We start from the raw sequence: 16,003 nt of genomic DNA, 5'->3' as shown, positions 1-16,003 counted from the left end.
GACTAATTTATTTTGCCATTAGATATATCAAGACTTCAGTACATTATCTAGGGTCACACTTCAGTGCAGCACTGTGGGCATGGTGGACTGGTCAAAGGTGTAACTTTTTAGTGGTGAAGGAGATGTTAAATTTGGTATTCAGGTGTAAAGCTGGTAGACGAGAGCAATTAATCTTCGTAGAAACTACCCAGCTTTCATTTTCATTTAAATCCAAGGAAATAGAAAGCAATTGGTTTGTATAAGAGACAGCTAATCAGCAACATCAGTTTTAGACCCAAATGGCAAATTGAAAACTGCCCTACAATGTCAGAGGTTCTGCCTAAACTTGTAGTTCAAGTTGGTGTAAAAGATTCCATGATACTCTTCAAAGAGAACAGGGAGTTCTTCTGGCCAACATTCCCTCTTACACCAATCAAAAGTCCAGGTGCAACACTTCATAAGGCACATGAAATGTCACTTCCTCAAAAATTTCAAGGAGGTTGGTTAGGCTGTATCTTATTCTCTAAATCTATGTTGACTGGTATTTACTAAGCTATTGCTGATTAAAGAAAATTCCGAGACATTTTATACACACATAAGGGACAAGAGGTTAGCCACATAAGAAATAGGAGCAGGAGTAGGCCACCTAGCCCTTCGAGCCTGCCCCGCCATTCAACAAGATCATGGCTGATCTGAAGTGGCTCAGTTCCACTTTCCCGCTTTCTCCCCATAACCCTTAATCCCCTTGCTTACCAAAAACCTATCTACCCGCGTCTTAAATATATTTAGCGAGGAAGCCTCAACCACTTCAACGGGCAGAGAATTCCAGAGATTCACCACCCTTTGAGTGAAGTTCCTCCACAACTCCGTTCTAAACTGCTCCCCCTTTATCTTGAGGCTGTGCCCTCTAGTCCTGCTGTCCTTTCTGAGCGGGAAGAACCTCTCCACCTCTACCCTATCCATCCCTTTCATCACCTTACACATCTCAATGAGATCTCCCCTCAGCTTTCTAAACTCTAACGAGTACAAGCCCAGTTTATTCAGCCTCTCCTCATAGCTCAACCCACTCAATTCCGGTATCAGCCTAGTGAACCTCCTCTGCACTCCCTCCAAGGCCAAAATATCCTTGCGCAGGTGCGGCGACCAAAACTGCACACAGTACTCCAGCTGCGGCCTCACCAGTGCCCTGTACAGATCAGCAAGACCTCCCTACTTTTATATTCAATCCCCCTCGCTATGAAGGCCAGCATCCCATTTGCCTTCCTGACCACCTGCTGCACCTGTAGGCTGGGTTTTTGCGACGCATGCACAAGGACCCCCAGGCCCCTCTGCACTGTAGCATGCTGCAGCTTTTCGCCCTGTAAGTAGTAGTCCTTCCTACCATTATTCCTACCAAAGTGGATAACCTCACACTTGCCAACATTGTATTCCATCCGCCAGGTCCTCGCCCACTGGCTCAGCCTATCTAGATCCCTCTGCAGACTTTCCACACCCCCCGCACAATTTGCTGTTCCACCAATCTTGGTGTCATCAGCAAATTTCGACATCTTACACTCGGTTCCCTCCTCCAGATCATCTATATAAATGGTAAATAGCTGAGGCCCCAGCACCGATCCCTGGGGCACTCCACTAGTCACCAACCGCCAATCCGAATAGCACCCATTGACCCCCACTCTCTGCCTCCTATTTGACAACCAATCCTCTATCCACGCTAACACCCTACCCCCACTCCATGCCCCCTAACCTTCTGTGCGGCACCTTATCAAACGCCTTCTGAAAATCGAGAAACACCACATCCATTGGTTCCCCTCTATCCACCGCACTAGACACATCCTCATAGAATTCCAATAAATTCGTCAGACACGACTTCCCCTTAATGAAACCGTGCTGCGTCTGCTCTATCAAACAATTCTTCTCAAGATGCCTCACTATTTTCTCCTTGATTATGGATTCAAGCATTTTTCCTACTACAGACATTAAATTAACCGGCCTATAATTCCCTGCTAGAGAAAGTGTAGGTCCATCCAAGGACAAAGGAGTAAATTTATGCATGGAGCCAGAGAAAAGGGTGAGGTCCTTAATGAATACTTTGCAATAGCATTCCAAAGGAGAAGGTCATTATGGATGGTGAATCTAGAAATTCTAGGGCATGTTGATAAAAAAAGGTGTTGTTGGCTGTTTTGAAAACACCCAACAGCAGACAAGCCCCTGGACCTGATGGAATCTATCCCAGAATAGTGAGGGAGGACATTGCTAGGGTATGTATGAAATCTTTGCATCCTTTAAGTTACAGAAGAGGTCCCAGAGGACTAGAGAATAGCCAATCTTGTTCCTTTGTTTAAGGAGTAGGGGGACAATTTGGGAAATTACAGGCCAGTGAGCCTTAGATTCTTACTCATGGAGAGGATTCTTACTCATATTTCAAAAAAATATGCATTTATTAGCAATAGGCAGCATGGCTTTGTGCAGGGGAGGCTGTGTCTCACAAACTTGACTGAGATTTTTGAGGATGTGATTGATGATGATTGATGTGGGCAGGGCAGTGGATGTTGTCTACACGGACTTCAGCAAGGCCTTTGACAAGGGCCCTCATGGCAGGCTGACACAGAAGATGAAGTTACATGGGATCCATGCTGAGCTGGAAAGGTGGATACAGAACCAGCTTGGTCATAGAAAACAGAATAGAAGAAGTGAGTGCTCTTATGACTGGAGATCTGTGACAAGTCATGTCCCGCAGGGATGCCTATTGTTTATAACATACGTAAATGATTTGGAAGAGAATGTAGGTTGTCTGATTAGTAAGTTAGCAGCCGACACAAAGATTGGGGGAGCTGCAGATAGTGAGGAGGATTGTCAGAGGATACAGGATTATAGATAGGCTGGAGTCTTGGGTGGACAAATGGCAGATGGAATTTAATCCAGACAAACGCAAGGTGATGCATTTTGGAAAGTCTAACGTAGGAGGGAAGTATACAGTAAATGGCAGAATGCTTAGAAGTATTAACATAGAGATATGTAGGCGTACAGTTCCCTGTAAGTAGCAAAATAAGTAGGTATGGTGGTCAAGAAGGCATATATCATGCTCACCATCAGTCGGGCCACAGAGTATAAAAATTGGCAAATCATGTTGCTGCTATATATAATTTTAATTAGGCCACATTTCGAATATTGAGTACTGTTCTGGTTGCTTCATTACCTGAAGAATATGGAGACTTCGGAGAAGGTACAGAAAAGATTTATAAGGATGTTGCGTGGTTGGAGGGTATTAGCTATGAGGAGAGATTGGACAAATTTGGTTTGTTTCACTTGAATGTTAGAGGCTGAGGGGCGACCTGATAGAACTTCACAAAATTATGAGAAGCATGAACAGAATGGATAGTTTAGAGTCTTTTTCCAGGGTAGAAATGTCAATTACTAGGGGACATAGGTTTAAGGTAAAAGGCAGAAAGTTTAAAGGAGATGTGAGAGGCAAGAGTTTTTTTTACACAGAGGGTGGAGAGTGTCTGGAATGTGCTACCAGGGGTGGTGGTAGAAGCGGATACAATAGCAATGTTTAACAGGCACCTTGACAGATACATAAATAGGTGGGGTATGGAGGGAGATGGGCTGCGTAGGGGTAAAAGATCTTTAGTTTAGAAAGGCATCACGTGTCAACACAAGATTAGTGGGAATTCATTACCGCAGAAGGCTGTGGAGGCGAGGTCATTGAGCGCATTTAAGACCGAGATAGGTTCTTGATTGGTAAAGGGATCAAGGGTTATGGGGGAAAAGCAGGAAAATGGGGTTGAGAAACTTATTTGAAAGATCCAGGGCCAATTTGGTGGGCTGAATGGCCTTCTATGCTGTACTGTTCTATGAATCTATCACAGTGGCAAACATTTTGAATGATTACATTCTCCAAGTATCAGCAAGGGAAGCTATACAGAGTTCATCCAGGGCTTTTTCCTGTGCTGTACTATTCTTTCTTCTTTACATTAGATGAATAATTCCATTATTTTATCTAGAATTGAAGCAAGACAAATGATTGATAGCTGCTCATTGCTGATTTGTTGTGCTTTTCAAATATGGGCAATGTCTTCTTTCAAGCTACTAATGCTTCTCTAACATCCAGTGAATCCTTCATACTGACTGTCAATGTCTCATGATTCTGCTTGTTGATGTATTTTACCACCTGAGGATAAATATCATCTAGCCCAAGGGATTCATTTTCTTTTTGCTCTTTTAACCTGTAGTTTCCATCACATTTATAAAGCAATTACTTACTGCTGCCTGGATGAACTCTGTATAACTTCCCTTGCTGATACTTGGAGAATGTAATCATTCAAAATGTTTGCCACTGTGAAAGATTCATAGAACAGTACAGCATAGAAGGTCATTCAGCCCACCAAATTAGTCCTGGATCTTTCAAATAAGTTTCTCAACCCCATTCTCCTGCTTTTCCCCTGTAACCCTTGGTCCCTTTACCAATCAAGAACCTATCTCGTTCTTAAATGCACTCAATGACCTGGCCTTCACAGTCTTCTGTGGTAATGAATTCCCAGCTCTCCACTTGCAGGGAGCTGGTGGCTCAACCCCACTGGAGTGAAGGAGGGGGCAATCGAGACCCCGAGATGGTCGGATGGCGTGGGGCTGTGGCCCCTAGGCATTGCCACCTTGACAGTGCCAACATGGGCCCTGGCACTGTCCAAGGAACAAAGTGCTAATGCCCAGGGGGCACCCTGGCACTACCCACTGGGCACAGGACAATGCTAAGAGGACAGGGCGACTAGGGGCATTTGTGGGGTGGGAGGGTCACTATGCAATTGGGATCGGTGGGGGAGGGAGAGAAGAAGGCCAGCAATTGGGGCTGACCATGTTTGGGGGGCCAGCAAAATCAGGCTGGCGGTGGGGGGTGGTGGTCGGTCAGAGAGCCAGTAATGGGGAGGTCATGGGGCTGGCCAGCAATCAGGAGGCCACCACACAGGGCAACTGCACATGCACCAATCTCAACACTAACAGAATGGTGCATGGCAGTGGCCCGCTCAAAGCTAGGCTGGTCTCTTCAGCAGGAATATGCCCTGCCCACAGATTTTTGGAGTGATCCACTCAGCAGTGCACCACAGTATGTGAGATTCATTTTTAAACTGCAGTTGAAAAAAAGCGTGATTTGCTCCCGTTTACATGCAAATTCGACATTTAGAATTTTTTTTTTGGGAGAATCAGCCTCCCCCTCATATATGATCAATTACATCCATCCTACAGCAATATGACAAAATGTCAACCTGTAATGGTTGTAACAATTTTTTCATTCTTTCTTCATAGACCTCATCCAATTTCATATGCAAATGTTAGAGAGTTTTAGTTTCTAAAAGCAAATTTTTTTTTAAGTATTTGAGCAAATCTTTAAAAATATATACCTTTTGAGATCATTCACCATTTCTGTGTGCTCATCAACTCCCACTTTAGCAGCAAGGCTTGCTTTTAGTTGGTCATACTTTGAGCAAAGGTTGTTCAGCTCTTGCTGAGTATCATGTAACTCATTTTGTTGACTTTGTTTCTCTGCTTCCAGCAGCATCAGTTGTTTTGTCAATTTTGTCACTAACATAAAAATAAAAAATATAAATTGAGAATGTTTTGATTAAAAGGTAAACCACACTTGATGGGAAACCAATGAGGTGGCCAATAGTGTAAAAAGCTCCAGAATACAATGGACCAAACATGAAGCCAAAACTGCATGGGAAAACATTAATATACTGCAATGTAGAATAATCACATTTCTGAACTATTAGAGCATCAAATATGTAATATAACTACACGTACCAAAGTTTGCTGTTAAGAACATAAGAAATAGGAGCAGGAGTAGGCCATCTATCCCTTCGAGCCTGCCCCGCCATTCAATAAGATCATGGCTGATCTAAAGTGGATCAGTTCCACTTCAGTTTCCTGCTTTCTCCCCATAACCCTTAATTCCCTTGTCTATCAGAAACCTATCTACCCGTGACTTAAATACATTTAGCGAGGTAGCCTCCACCACTTCAACGGGCAGAGAATTCCAGAGATTCACCACCCTTTGAGTGAAGAAGTTTTTCCCTCAACTCTGATCTAAACTGCCCCCGCCCTTATCTTGAGGCTGTGCCCTCTAGTCCTGCTGTCCTTTCTAAGCAGGGAGAATCTCTCTACCTCTACCCTATCTATCCCCTTCATTATCTTATATGTCTCTATAAGGTCCCCCCTCAGCCTTCTAAACGCCAACGAGTACAGACCCAGTCTGTTCAGTCCCTTTTCATAGGCTAACTCCCTCATCTCCGTTATCAGCCGAGTGAACCTCCTCTGCACTCCCTCCAAGGCCAATATATCCTTGGGCAGGTGCAGCAACCAAAACTGCACACAGTACTCCAGCTGCGGCTTCACCAGTACCCTGTACAGTTGCAGCAAGACCTCCCTACTTTTATAAACTATCCCCCTCGCTATAAAGGCCATCATTCCATTTGCCTTCTTGATCACCTGCTGCACCTGCAGACTGGGTTTTTGCAATTCGTGCACAAGACTCCCAGGTCCCTCTGCACCATAGCATGCTGCAGCTTTTCGCCTTTTAAATAATAATCCCTCCTACTATTATTTCTGCCAAAGTGGATAACCTCACACTTGCTAACATTATACTCCATCTGCCAGGTCCTCGCCCACTCGCTCAGCCTATCCAGATCTCTCTGCAGACTTTCCACACCCTCCAAGCAATTTCCTTTTCCACTCATCTGCGTGTCATCAGCAAATTTCGTCACCCTACACTCAGCCCCCTCCTCCAGATCATCTATGTAAACAGTAAACAGTTGAGGCCCCAGCACCGATCCTTGCGACACTCCACTAGTCACCAACCGCCAACTAGAATAGCACCCATTGATTCCAACTCTCTGTTCCTATTAGACAGCCAATCCTCTATCCACGCTAACATCTAAGTTGGAAACTGTCAGGCTTTGTTGAAGGTTTATTCTAAAACATCATAAATTAAAAAGGGAAGGAAAACAGCTAAGGAAACACTTTCTTCGTGATAAAACAGCAGTGGGATAAAACACAACTGGCATTTATAGCTAAAGGAATAGGATATAACAGTAAGGAAGTATTGTTGCAATATGCAAGGTGTTGGTGAGGCCACATCTGGAGTACTGTGGAGTATTGGTCTGTTATTTGAGGAAAGATGCAATGGCATTGGAGGCAGTTCAGAGGGAGTTCACTAGGTTGATTCCAGAAATGAGAGGTATGTCATATGAAGAGAGATTGTGGAGTTTGCACATTCTCCTCGCGTCTGCATGGGTTTCCTCCCACAGTCGAAAGATGTGCGGGTTAGGTTGATTGGCCATGCTAAGAAATTGCACCTTAGTGTCCAGGGTGACAGAGGTTAAAGGGATTAGTGGGTATAATATGTAGGGATATTGGGGTAGGGCTTGGGTGGAATTGTGTTCGGTGCTGACTCGATGGGCCAAAGGGCCTCTTTCTGCACTGTAGGGCTCTATGGAACAGTTCAGACCTATTCTCTCTCGAATTTAGAAGAATGAGGGGAGATCAAATTGAGGTATACAAGATGATAAAAGGTATGCCTAAAGTAGACGTGGAATGGATGCTTCCCCTTGCGGGGCATTCTAGGACGAGTGGTCATAATCTTAGGACAAGAGGTAGCAAATTTAAAACAGAGTTGAGGAGAAAGTATTTCCCCCAAAGAGTGTGAATCTTTGGAATTCGCTACAGCAAAGTGCAGTGGATGCTGGGACAGTGAATAAATTTAAGGAGGAGTTAGACAGGTTTTTAATTGGTAATAGGTTGAAGGATTATGGGGAGAAGGAAGGGAAATGGGGATGAGGAGCATATCAGCCATGATCAAATGGCGGAGTGGACTCGACGGGCTGAATAGTCTAGTTCTGCTCCTATATCTAATGAATTTATGAAATGGCTGAAAAAAAAAAGGAGGGGTTATCTGGAGTCTATTCCTTGACAATTATACTTCAGAGAGAAGAGAGATAAAGTCAATTGATAGTAAGGAAAAGTGTTCTCGAGATCCAAGCGGATGGTTGGGATGGTTATTAGAAGAGAGAATTCATCTAATTATTGAATTCCTGCAGTATTTCACTTGGACTCACCTTCCTGTACATGTTTGTTATGACTGGTTTTTCCTTTGGCTTGCTGTATCTCGAGCTGCTCCATCAAGATTTGGTTTTCCTCCAAAACCAACTTTGCCTGTTCCTGCAACTGATTCCTAGAAGGACAAAGTAAATTGAAAGAACTGTGTTATTTCTATTACCATGAGCTAGGAACTAGAAGCAACATTACTTGAAAAGAGATTACAAGTTAATTCTTTACTATTGCTGAAGAAAATACGTTGTTGAAGCTTTTCATCTTGCACCTATCACGACAGTGATTGTCAACATTTTGAACAGGGTAACAATTTAAACTGGATAAGAAAAGGGTGCTGATCGGCTGTCAAGTCAACTCTGGTTGAGACATTGCCATAGTGAATGCATCATGGAACTAACTGTCCCCCAAACTGTTGTTTAATTAAAAACATGCCTGGACATGTTCCTTTTGCCTACAGAGGACAGTGCCCTGTGTATGAATATATGCAGCTTCTAGCAAGCATTAAGTGGAGCCATGTTACTGCCAATAAAGTACTTTTAAAGTAGTCACTGATATAGTGTTAGGAATCAGCAACCAATTGCAGGCTGCAAGGTTCCACAAACAGGAATGTGATAATGTTGAAGCCATATGTTACATGAAGATTCGAACTATCTGTACAACCTGGCTGTCTCCTCTGGGGAATGAAGGTCATCATTCCATCACTGTTAAAGAAATGTGTCCTAAACCAACTTTTTGAGGGACACTGTGGGATAGTAAGGATGAAGCAGATAGCCAGAAGCTATTTTTGGTGGCCAGGGTTTGATAGCAAAATCAAGGAGAAGATGGGTGTGTGTTTGGCTTGTGCACAAGTTCAAAACCTGCCACGACTAGCACCCATGGGAAGGCCAGAAGTGCCACGGCAACAAGTTCATATAGATTATGCTGGACTATTCGAAGGACAAATGTTTTTCATTCTAGTAATCGCAACTCTAAATGGCCTGAAGTTGCCAATATTAAGAATACGTCCTTGGAGAAGACAATAGAAAGAATGGGTGAGATTTTTGCAAGATTTGATTACCCTGAACAACTTGTTAGTGAAGATGGGCCATAGTTCATTTTGCAAGAATTCACAAATTATTTAAAGGAGAATGGAATCCAACACATTCAATCCACTCCTTATCATCCTGCCACAAATGGGCTGGCTGAAAAGTTTGTTCAGACAAAGAAGCATTCATTGAAGGTAACTCATAAGTGAGGCTCATTGACTAAATAATGAAGCCAATTCCTGATAACATACAAGAATACAACCCATTTGACAACTCAAAGTTTCCAGTATTATTCATGATAAAATGTCAGTTATGCACGGTGTTTGATTTGCTGAAGCCGCCCAAGACAAGAAAAATTGTTGAAAGAAAACAAGGAGGTCAGGTTTTGAGACGATGTGGAGATGCCAGCGTTGGACTGGGGCAGGCACATTAAGAAGTCTCACAACACCAGGTTAAATTCCAACAGGTTTATTTGATAGCACGAGCTTTTGGAGCGCTGCTCCTTCATCAGGTGAGTTTTGTGACATACAGGGCAAAACTCTATGCTTTTGAGAAAGCTCAGGAAGTAAGGATCTATACCACGAGTGAGAAATGAATACCTGCCAACGTATTAGCATAGGCAGGAGCGGTATCCTACACTGTTCAAACTAGGGAAAGTGTGGTACACAGATGACATGCAGTCAACTTTGAGCAACTAAAACTAGTTCGTTATTGACAGAGTCAAACAAGAGTCCGCAAAAAATCATGCTAGGTGAAGATCTAGATGTTCCTGAGAATGTAACAATACCAGAAACAACTGTGGAAGACAGTATCTCAGCTGAGAACACTTCAACACTGAGTAAGTTTCCAAATCCTGCATCGATTTCGGTTGAGATAACTACAGACAACGTTCAAACTAAACCAAATATACCAGAAGTTGCAGTCAACATGAAAAGGCTGATGCCTGAGTTTCGCTGACAACCAGATGGAAATTGACATCGTCCAAAACGGTTAACTTATTGACTATTATGTTTAAGTATTCATATAATAAATTTTGATTGTTAACATTATATTTGGCTTTCACTGCAGGAACTTCTAATCTAAAGGGGGAAGGAAAGTGTTTGTTGCTGGTTGGAACAAAGTCACTTTAAGAATCTGATTACATGATGTATTAATGTTATTATGAACAAGATAGGCAGTCTACCTTAACAGTCTGTAAAGTAAACATCATTCCAGTAAAACTCTGTTTGTACCTTCATGGTCTGCAAGTCTATCCTTTAAAAATACCATAATCACTAAGACTGTTTCCACGTCTGTAATATTTTGCACCATTTCATCCCAGCTGTTGCTGAAACCCTCATTCATGCCTTCTATACTCAGCTATTCCAAAACGCTCCTGGTTGGCCTTATTCTATATTCTGTAAACTTAAAGTCATCCAAAACTCTTCTGCTTGTGTCTCAACTCACAACAAGTCCCATTCCCCTTTTAACCACTGTGCTTGCTGACATACATTGATTCCAAGTTGTGCAATATTTTGACTTTAAAATACATTTCGTGTTATAATATTTCTGTGAAGTGCCTTGGGACATTTCATTATGTTAAAGGTGCCACACAAATGCAAATTTTTGGTTCACAAGGTCATCAGAGTCCTGCATTTTTTCACCACTTGTTCCTTTTAAGCTGTTACAGGAGACATCAGTGGCATATCAGTTTGCAGTGCACAGCAACTTCAAGCAAGTGATCTGGACCCTGTTCACCCGGTCAAGGTAGTGCATATCCTCCACCAATGACCTTGACAGTCAACAGAACAGACCTCAAGATTTTACTGCAATGGCTGATACTTTTTGCATTCAGGGCATGATTGACAGTACACACCAATCAAGACGGGGGATGGAAACCTGAGAGGGAGCTCAGATTGGAAGGAAGCAAAACTGATATCTGGAAGTAAAAAAGCATTAAGCAAGATTAAGAGGCAGATGAAGCAAAGTCATGCATCAAATAGGATCAGAATGCGGAATAATATAGTGAGAAAGAATCTCAAATCGAATGATTAAGACGTAGAATTAGTTTGGGTGGAGCTAAGAAATAGAAAGGGACAGGAAACAAAAGTGGGAGTTGTTGATAGACTATCAAACGGTAGTGGTAACATTGGACACATGAGAAATACAGTAATAGTGGGTATTTCAATTTACATATAGTCTTGGTAAAGCTAATTAGCACTAACACCGTTGAAGATGAATTCCTGGAGTCTCCAGGAAACCGATAGGCACTTATAGCTACACTGAAGGCTTCAGAGATGCGGTTAAACTAATAAGCAAGATGAAACTGATACTTTGTTAAACAGAGTCTGGCAGTCTAGTGGCTTAGGTCATAGATTTGCAAACAGTGTCCCCCGCCCTTCATCACCACCTCCGCCACTGTGATAAGCTTTTCTGCCAAAAGCAAAAGAAACAGTTAAATCCCAGAAATTCTACACTGAACTAGAAGAAAAGCTTCCTAAAGGCAAACTACAGATCTTTCGTGGTAATTATTTATTGGTTTGTCTCATGTTTTTAAAACCTATGGAATGTTGCTTTGGGAAGGTGTTTTCCTGGATTTAGGAAAGTAAATAAATTAGATTAAGGGGGAATTTAAGTATACTGTCTGGGTAACCACTGTTGTTGTTAACAGTAAACGTGTTGCCTTGCTGGTTTGTGTGCTTTAAGTTTTTGAGTTTCAGCTCTTATCTCACATTTTTCCAAATCACAAAAATAAACTCTCAAGAACCAGGATTCCAAGTTTCCCTTCTGGGATTTGGGATGCCCTGGCATTGAACATCAGCAGAATTCATAACAGCATAGTGACAGAATAATTTTTTTTTAAATTGATTTATTAGTCACAAGTAGGCTTACATTCACACTGCAATTAACTTACTGTGAAAATCCCCTAGTCGCCACATTCTGGCATCTGTTCAAGTACACTGAGGATGAATTTAGCATGGCCAATTCACCTAACCTGCACATTTTTGGACTGTGGGAGGAAACCTACAGACATGGGGAGAATGTGCAAACTCCACACAGACAGTGACCCAAGCTAGGAATTGAACCTGGGCCCCTAGCACTGAGGCAGCAATGTGAACCACTGTGCCACCACGTATGGCCCCATAAAAATTCATGCCCCCATAACTAGAATGTGTGAAAAGTTACATCTGCAGATATTACTTTTAGAAGATAAAAAAGGTTTAAGGAAGAAAAAAAAGAGAGGAATCAAATAATTATTCAGCCTGTCCACACAGGTTATTGAATGTCCCAGAGCTATGGTTTGGAGTTTTAGGGGCAAGAGAGATAACATGCATCTCCCACTGAATCACACGAGACATACATGTTTTGAATTTTCCTTCTATGGCGACACAGCCATCTCTCTCCTTTGCGGAATCTTATTCAGAAGGGTCTATAAGTCGGTTCCATTGAAATTGTGGAGTCTTTTTCTCTGCCTTGTAATATCTTTCTTTGGCTAACTCTGCTAAATATTCTGGTGGAAGACAGAATTTAAAACTGGGACAAAGTATGAGAAACTATCTAATCCAGCTATTTGATTCTTGTCAACATAGTGAGCCAAGCATTCTGCTACTTATATCCTATTCGAGCTCTCTGCTGCATATTTCAGCCATACTTAACTTTTGGAAGATTGCATTCCAATTTAAAAACTTATCTAACAGTACCCTGACTATTATAAAGTGTTTGTATAATCAAACCACTGAGGCTAAATTAGTTAAGCCAACAAAATTTTGATGGGTTAGTATTTCAGAGCACAAGATCAGCATTTCAGAATACTGCAGGTCAAAAAGTACTGATTCAGGGGTTCAAACCCAGCAGTGTAGCTTTGAGAGATTTTGGGGCTGCTAATGCTGAACCAACCCCGAGTGCTATTTTCTGCTAATCTCCAATGCACTGTTAAAGGGCTGACAGTTATATTCACTGCAAGTCAAAGTGCCTGGTTTAATTTAACTTAGTTTGTCATACCACTCTCTGCTGGTTATAGTACCAGTCCTCTCACGTTGCTGATGAAGCTGTTTATTCTCTCTCACCACCTCTTCCACTCGAGCTCTGAAATTCTTAATTTCCTTCTGTGAATGAACAGAAAAATGCAAAGATCAGGTGACGTAATCACAAATAACTAAGAACAGAAAAGCAATATATAAACTTTTGCATTAATTCCAGAGACATAGTACATTCCTAAATAGAGAAAGGATTTAATTTGGCGATGCAAATAGTTGTTAATTTACAAAGGCCATTCAGACTCAAAATGTTAGCTCCATTCTCTCTCCACAGATGCTGTCAGACCTGCTGAGACTTTTCAGCATTTTCTCTTTTTACAGCAAAATAGCACATTGGGCCATCAACCTAACACACTCACGCTTCAGAGATGTCTTGTTGGAGGTGGAATCAACATGGCAGAGGTTACTCACCTGGCAGTGAGTAGTGAACTAAGCACTTAATGAGCCAATTGATGGAGTTGATGGGATCTATTACATAGCATGCTTTCCTATCTTAGCCAAGGCGTAAAATTTAAGAGCAGGGAAGTGATCATAGAACAGTAGACAACGCTAGTTAGACCACAGCTTGAGTACTTTGCACAATTTTGGTCACCAAATTACAGGGTGGATGTGATTGAACTGGAGATGGTGCAGAGGAGAACTACTAGGATGTTGCCAGGACTGGAAAATTTTACACACGAGAAAGATTGGATTGACTGGAATTGTTTTCATTGGAACACAAGAGGTTGAGCAGTGACTACTTTGAAGTTATCAAAATGAAGGGCCTTGATAAGGATGACCCATTCACCTTAACAGAGGTAAGGTAAATCAGGGGCATAGATTTTAAAGTACTTTGCAGAAGGATAAGAGGGAAGTTGAGGAAACCTTTTTAACCCAGACAATGGTATGAAACTGCCTGAAAGATTGGTAGGGGCAGGAACACTTCATCCCATTTAAAAGTACTTGAGCTTTGACATGAATAGCTGTGATCTAAGTGTCAAAGGATTTAGTACAGGAAGATGGGATTAGGCTTGGTAATGCTACATCAACTAACACAGACATGGACATTTCTGTGTCATAAATTTCCAAAGATTTTTTTAAAGATTCCAGCAGCAGATGAGCCCTTGCAAAAGCTGGAGGCTAGCAGGCAACTGAAGGCAGCCTTCCAGTGGAAGGCTATGAGGCCATTAGCGTCTCAACCTGGTCACCTCAGCACAAGCTTGTACGATGCAACTTCCTTAACCACCAAACCATCTGGCCTGATGGCGGTGGCTGTGCAGAATTTTTAATTTTTCGCAATGTTAAATAAGTATGTGTCCATTTTGAGGTTCCCTCTCAGACTCTTGCCTTCCTTAGCAGCACCCACCTCTCCCAGTGGGACTGCCAGTGTGACATTAACCATTCTACCTGTTGGGCCTCATGCGTCTCTCCCCCCCCACAAGCTCCACCCACCATCCTTATTTGGACAGAGCTCCTGAGGCAGCTTCTGATTTGACCACCTCCAGAAAGACTGCGACTAACATTGTGCCACAACCACTTCCAAGTCCCAACCTGGAATTGAGGATGACATTGGGAATGTGACCCAACCAAGAAAATTCAGTTCAATGTTTTCATACCGTCAAAAAAATTCAGGGCTCCAATTTATTTTAAAACTAGTATAAAATACCAAGGCACTGTGCTAGAGTAGAAGAATAGAAACTGTTGCACATTAATTGTTCACAGCTTTTTCCTGAAATAACCTGGTAGACAAGACAGCATGAAAGGGAGAGGCACCGGGATAGGGGGAGAGCAAAGTATAAGTCACCATGAAATATTCTGACATCGCCTAGCAGAAATTTTCATTCAGGACCCTTACCCAACATATTCAAAACTTGTGGAAGGCATCTGCGATTTTAAAAAAGGCAGGATGGAACCCTTAGGAAGGATTATTTAATGTTTTTTTACCATCACCAGTATACCTCATGTGCTTGCATTGCAGCATCCTTTTCCCGTAATTGGTCTTCATAGGCCAAAAGAAGGGGCGACAAGTACTTCATGTCTACCTGTGAGAAAAATTATACTTAATTTCACTATAAATTTAAAAAGGGCTTAGAACGATTAGTACTTCACACCGTAATACTGAATCACGTACAATAGAGAACATCTCAATTAAATTGCTTCTCCCAGGACCATGGCTACAGGTAGGGTGGTATAGCTAAGGAAGTGTTTCATTGTGATGCTCCAACCTTCATAGTGATGAACCATTTGGTCTTTTTCTAACCATCAATTTTATACATTGATATCTCATATATACTGGGAAAGAACAAAGAGAACAAGCTATGCAGCAGTCTGAAGTGCATTGTTGCAATCTCTGTCTAAAATAATAAATGAATATGCAAAGGTTGACTGATCTGGTTACAAATTACAGGGTTTAACATTAAGGAACGGTAGGCATTAATTTCAGGAATAGAATTCCACAATTGAGAAACTGTGAAAGCATTGCAGTGCACAATTTGTATCTAGTTGAATTAGACACACCTTACAGTAACAGCCGGAGCACATTATGTATACGAAGCAGCCTCTATACAATGTGAGCCCACTGCTGGATGAAGGTGACAATACAATATTACGATAATACAGAAGGACCATATTGAGATTTAAATTTTGTCAGCAATCAGTTTATTATACCACTGCTATACTTTCTTTGAGAAATAAGATCATAAGACAGAGGAGCAGAAGTAAGCCATTTGCCCACCGAGAGTCCACTCCACTATTCAACGAGATTGTGGCTGATCTACTATAATCCCCAGCTCCACTTTCCCGTCTTATCTCCATAGCTCTCGATTCCCTTACCAATTAAATATCTATCTCAGCCTTGAACATACTTAATGACCCAACCACCAAAGCTCTCTTTGGTAAAGA

The 16,003-nt window shown here is 42.0% G+C and overlaps 1 protein-coding gene across 1 annotated transcript in view; it reads right to left on the bottom strand.

Moving 5' to 3' along the window:
* cep89 (centrosomal protein 89) overlaps positions 1-16,003 on the bottom strand; it is a 118,597-nt gene that overhangs the window by 46,118 nt on the left and 56,476 nt on the right. Inside the window, exons 12-15 of the mRNA XM_080186909.1 lie at positions 15,061-15,144; positions 13,089-13,192; positions 8,088-8,203; positions 5,376-5,556 (exon numbers count right to left, since the gene is read on the bottom strand). Of these exons, the coding sequence (XP_080043035.1) occupies positions 5,376-5,556; positions 8,088-8,203; positions 13,089-13,192; positions 15,061-15,144 (485 nt within the window). The remainder of the gene's footprint in view (positions 1-5,375; positions 5,557-8,087; positions 8,204-13,088; positions 13,193-15,060; positions 15,145-16,003) is intronic.

The sequence above is a fragment of the Carcharhinus amblyrhynchos genome, chromosome 4 (genome assembly GCF_965287045.1).
Source record: "Carcharhinus amblyrhynchos chromosome 4, sCarAmb.v2.hapA, whole genome shotgun sequence".
In the NCBI taxonomy this organism is placed as follows: Eukaryota; Metazoa; Chordata; class Chondrichthyes; order Carcharhiniformes; family Carcharhinidae; genus Carcharhinus; species Carcharhinus amblyrhynchos.
Note: the sequence above shows the minus strand (reverse complement) of the source record. Positions and strands in the feature narration are given on the sequence as shown.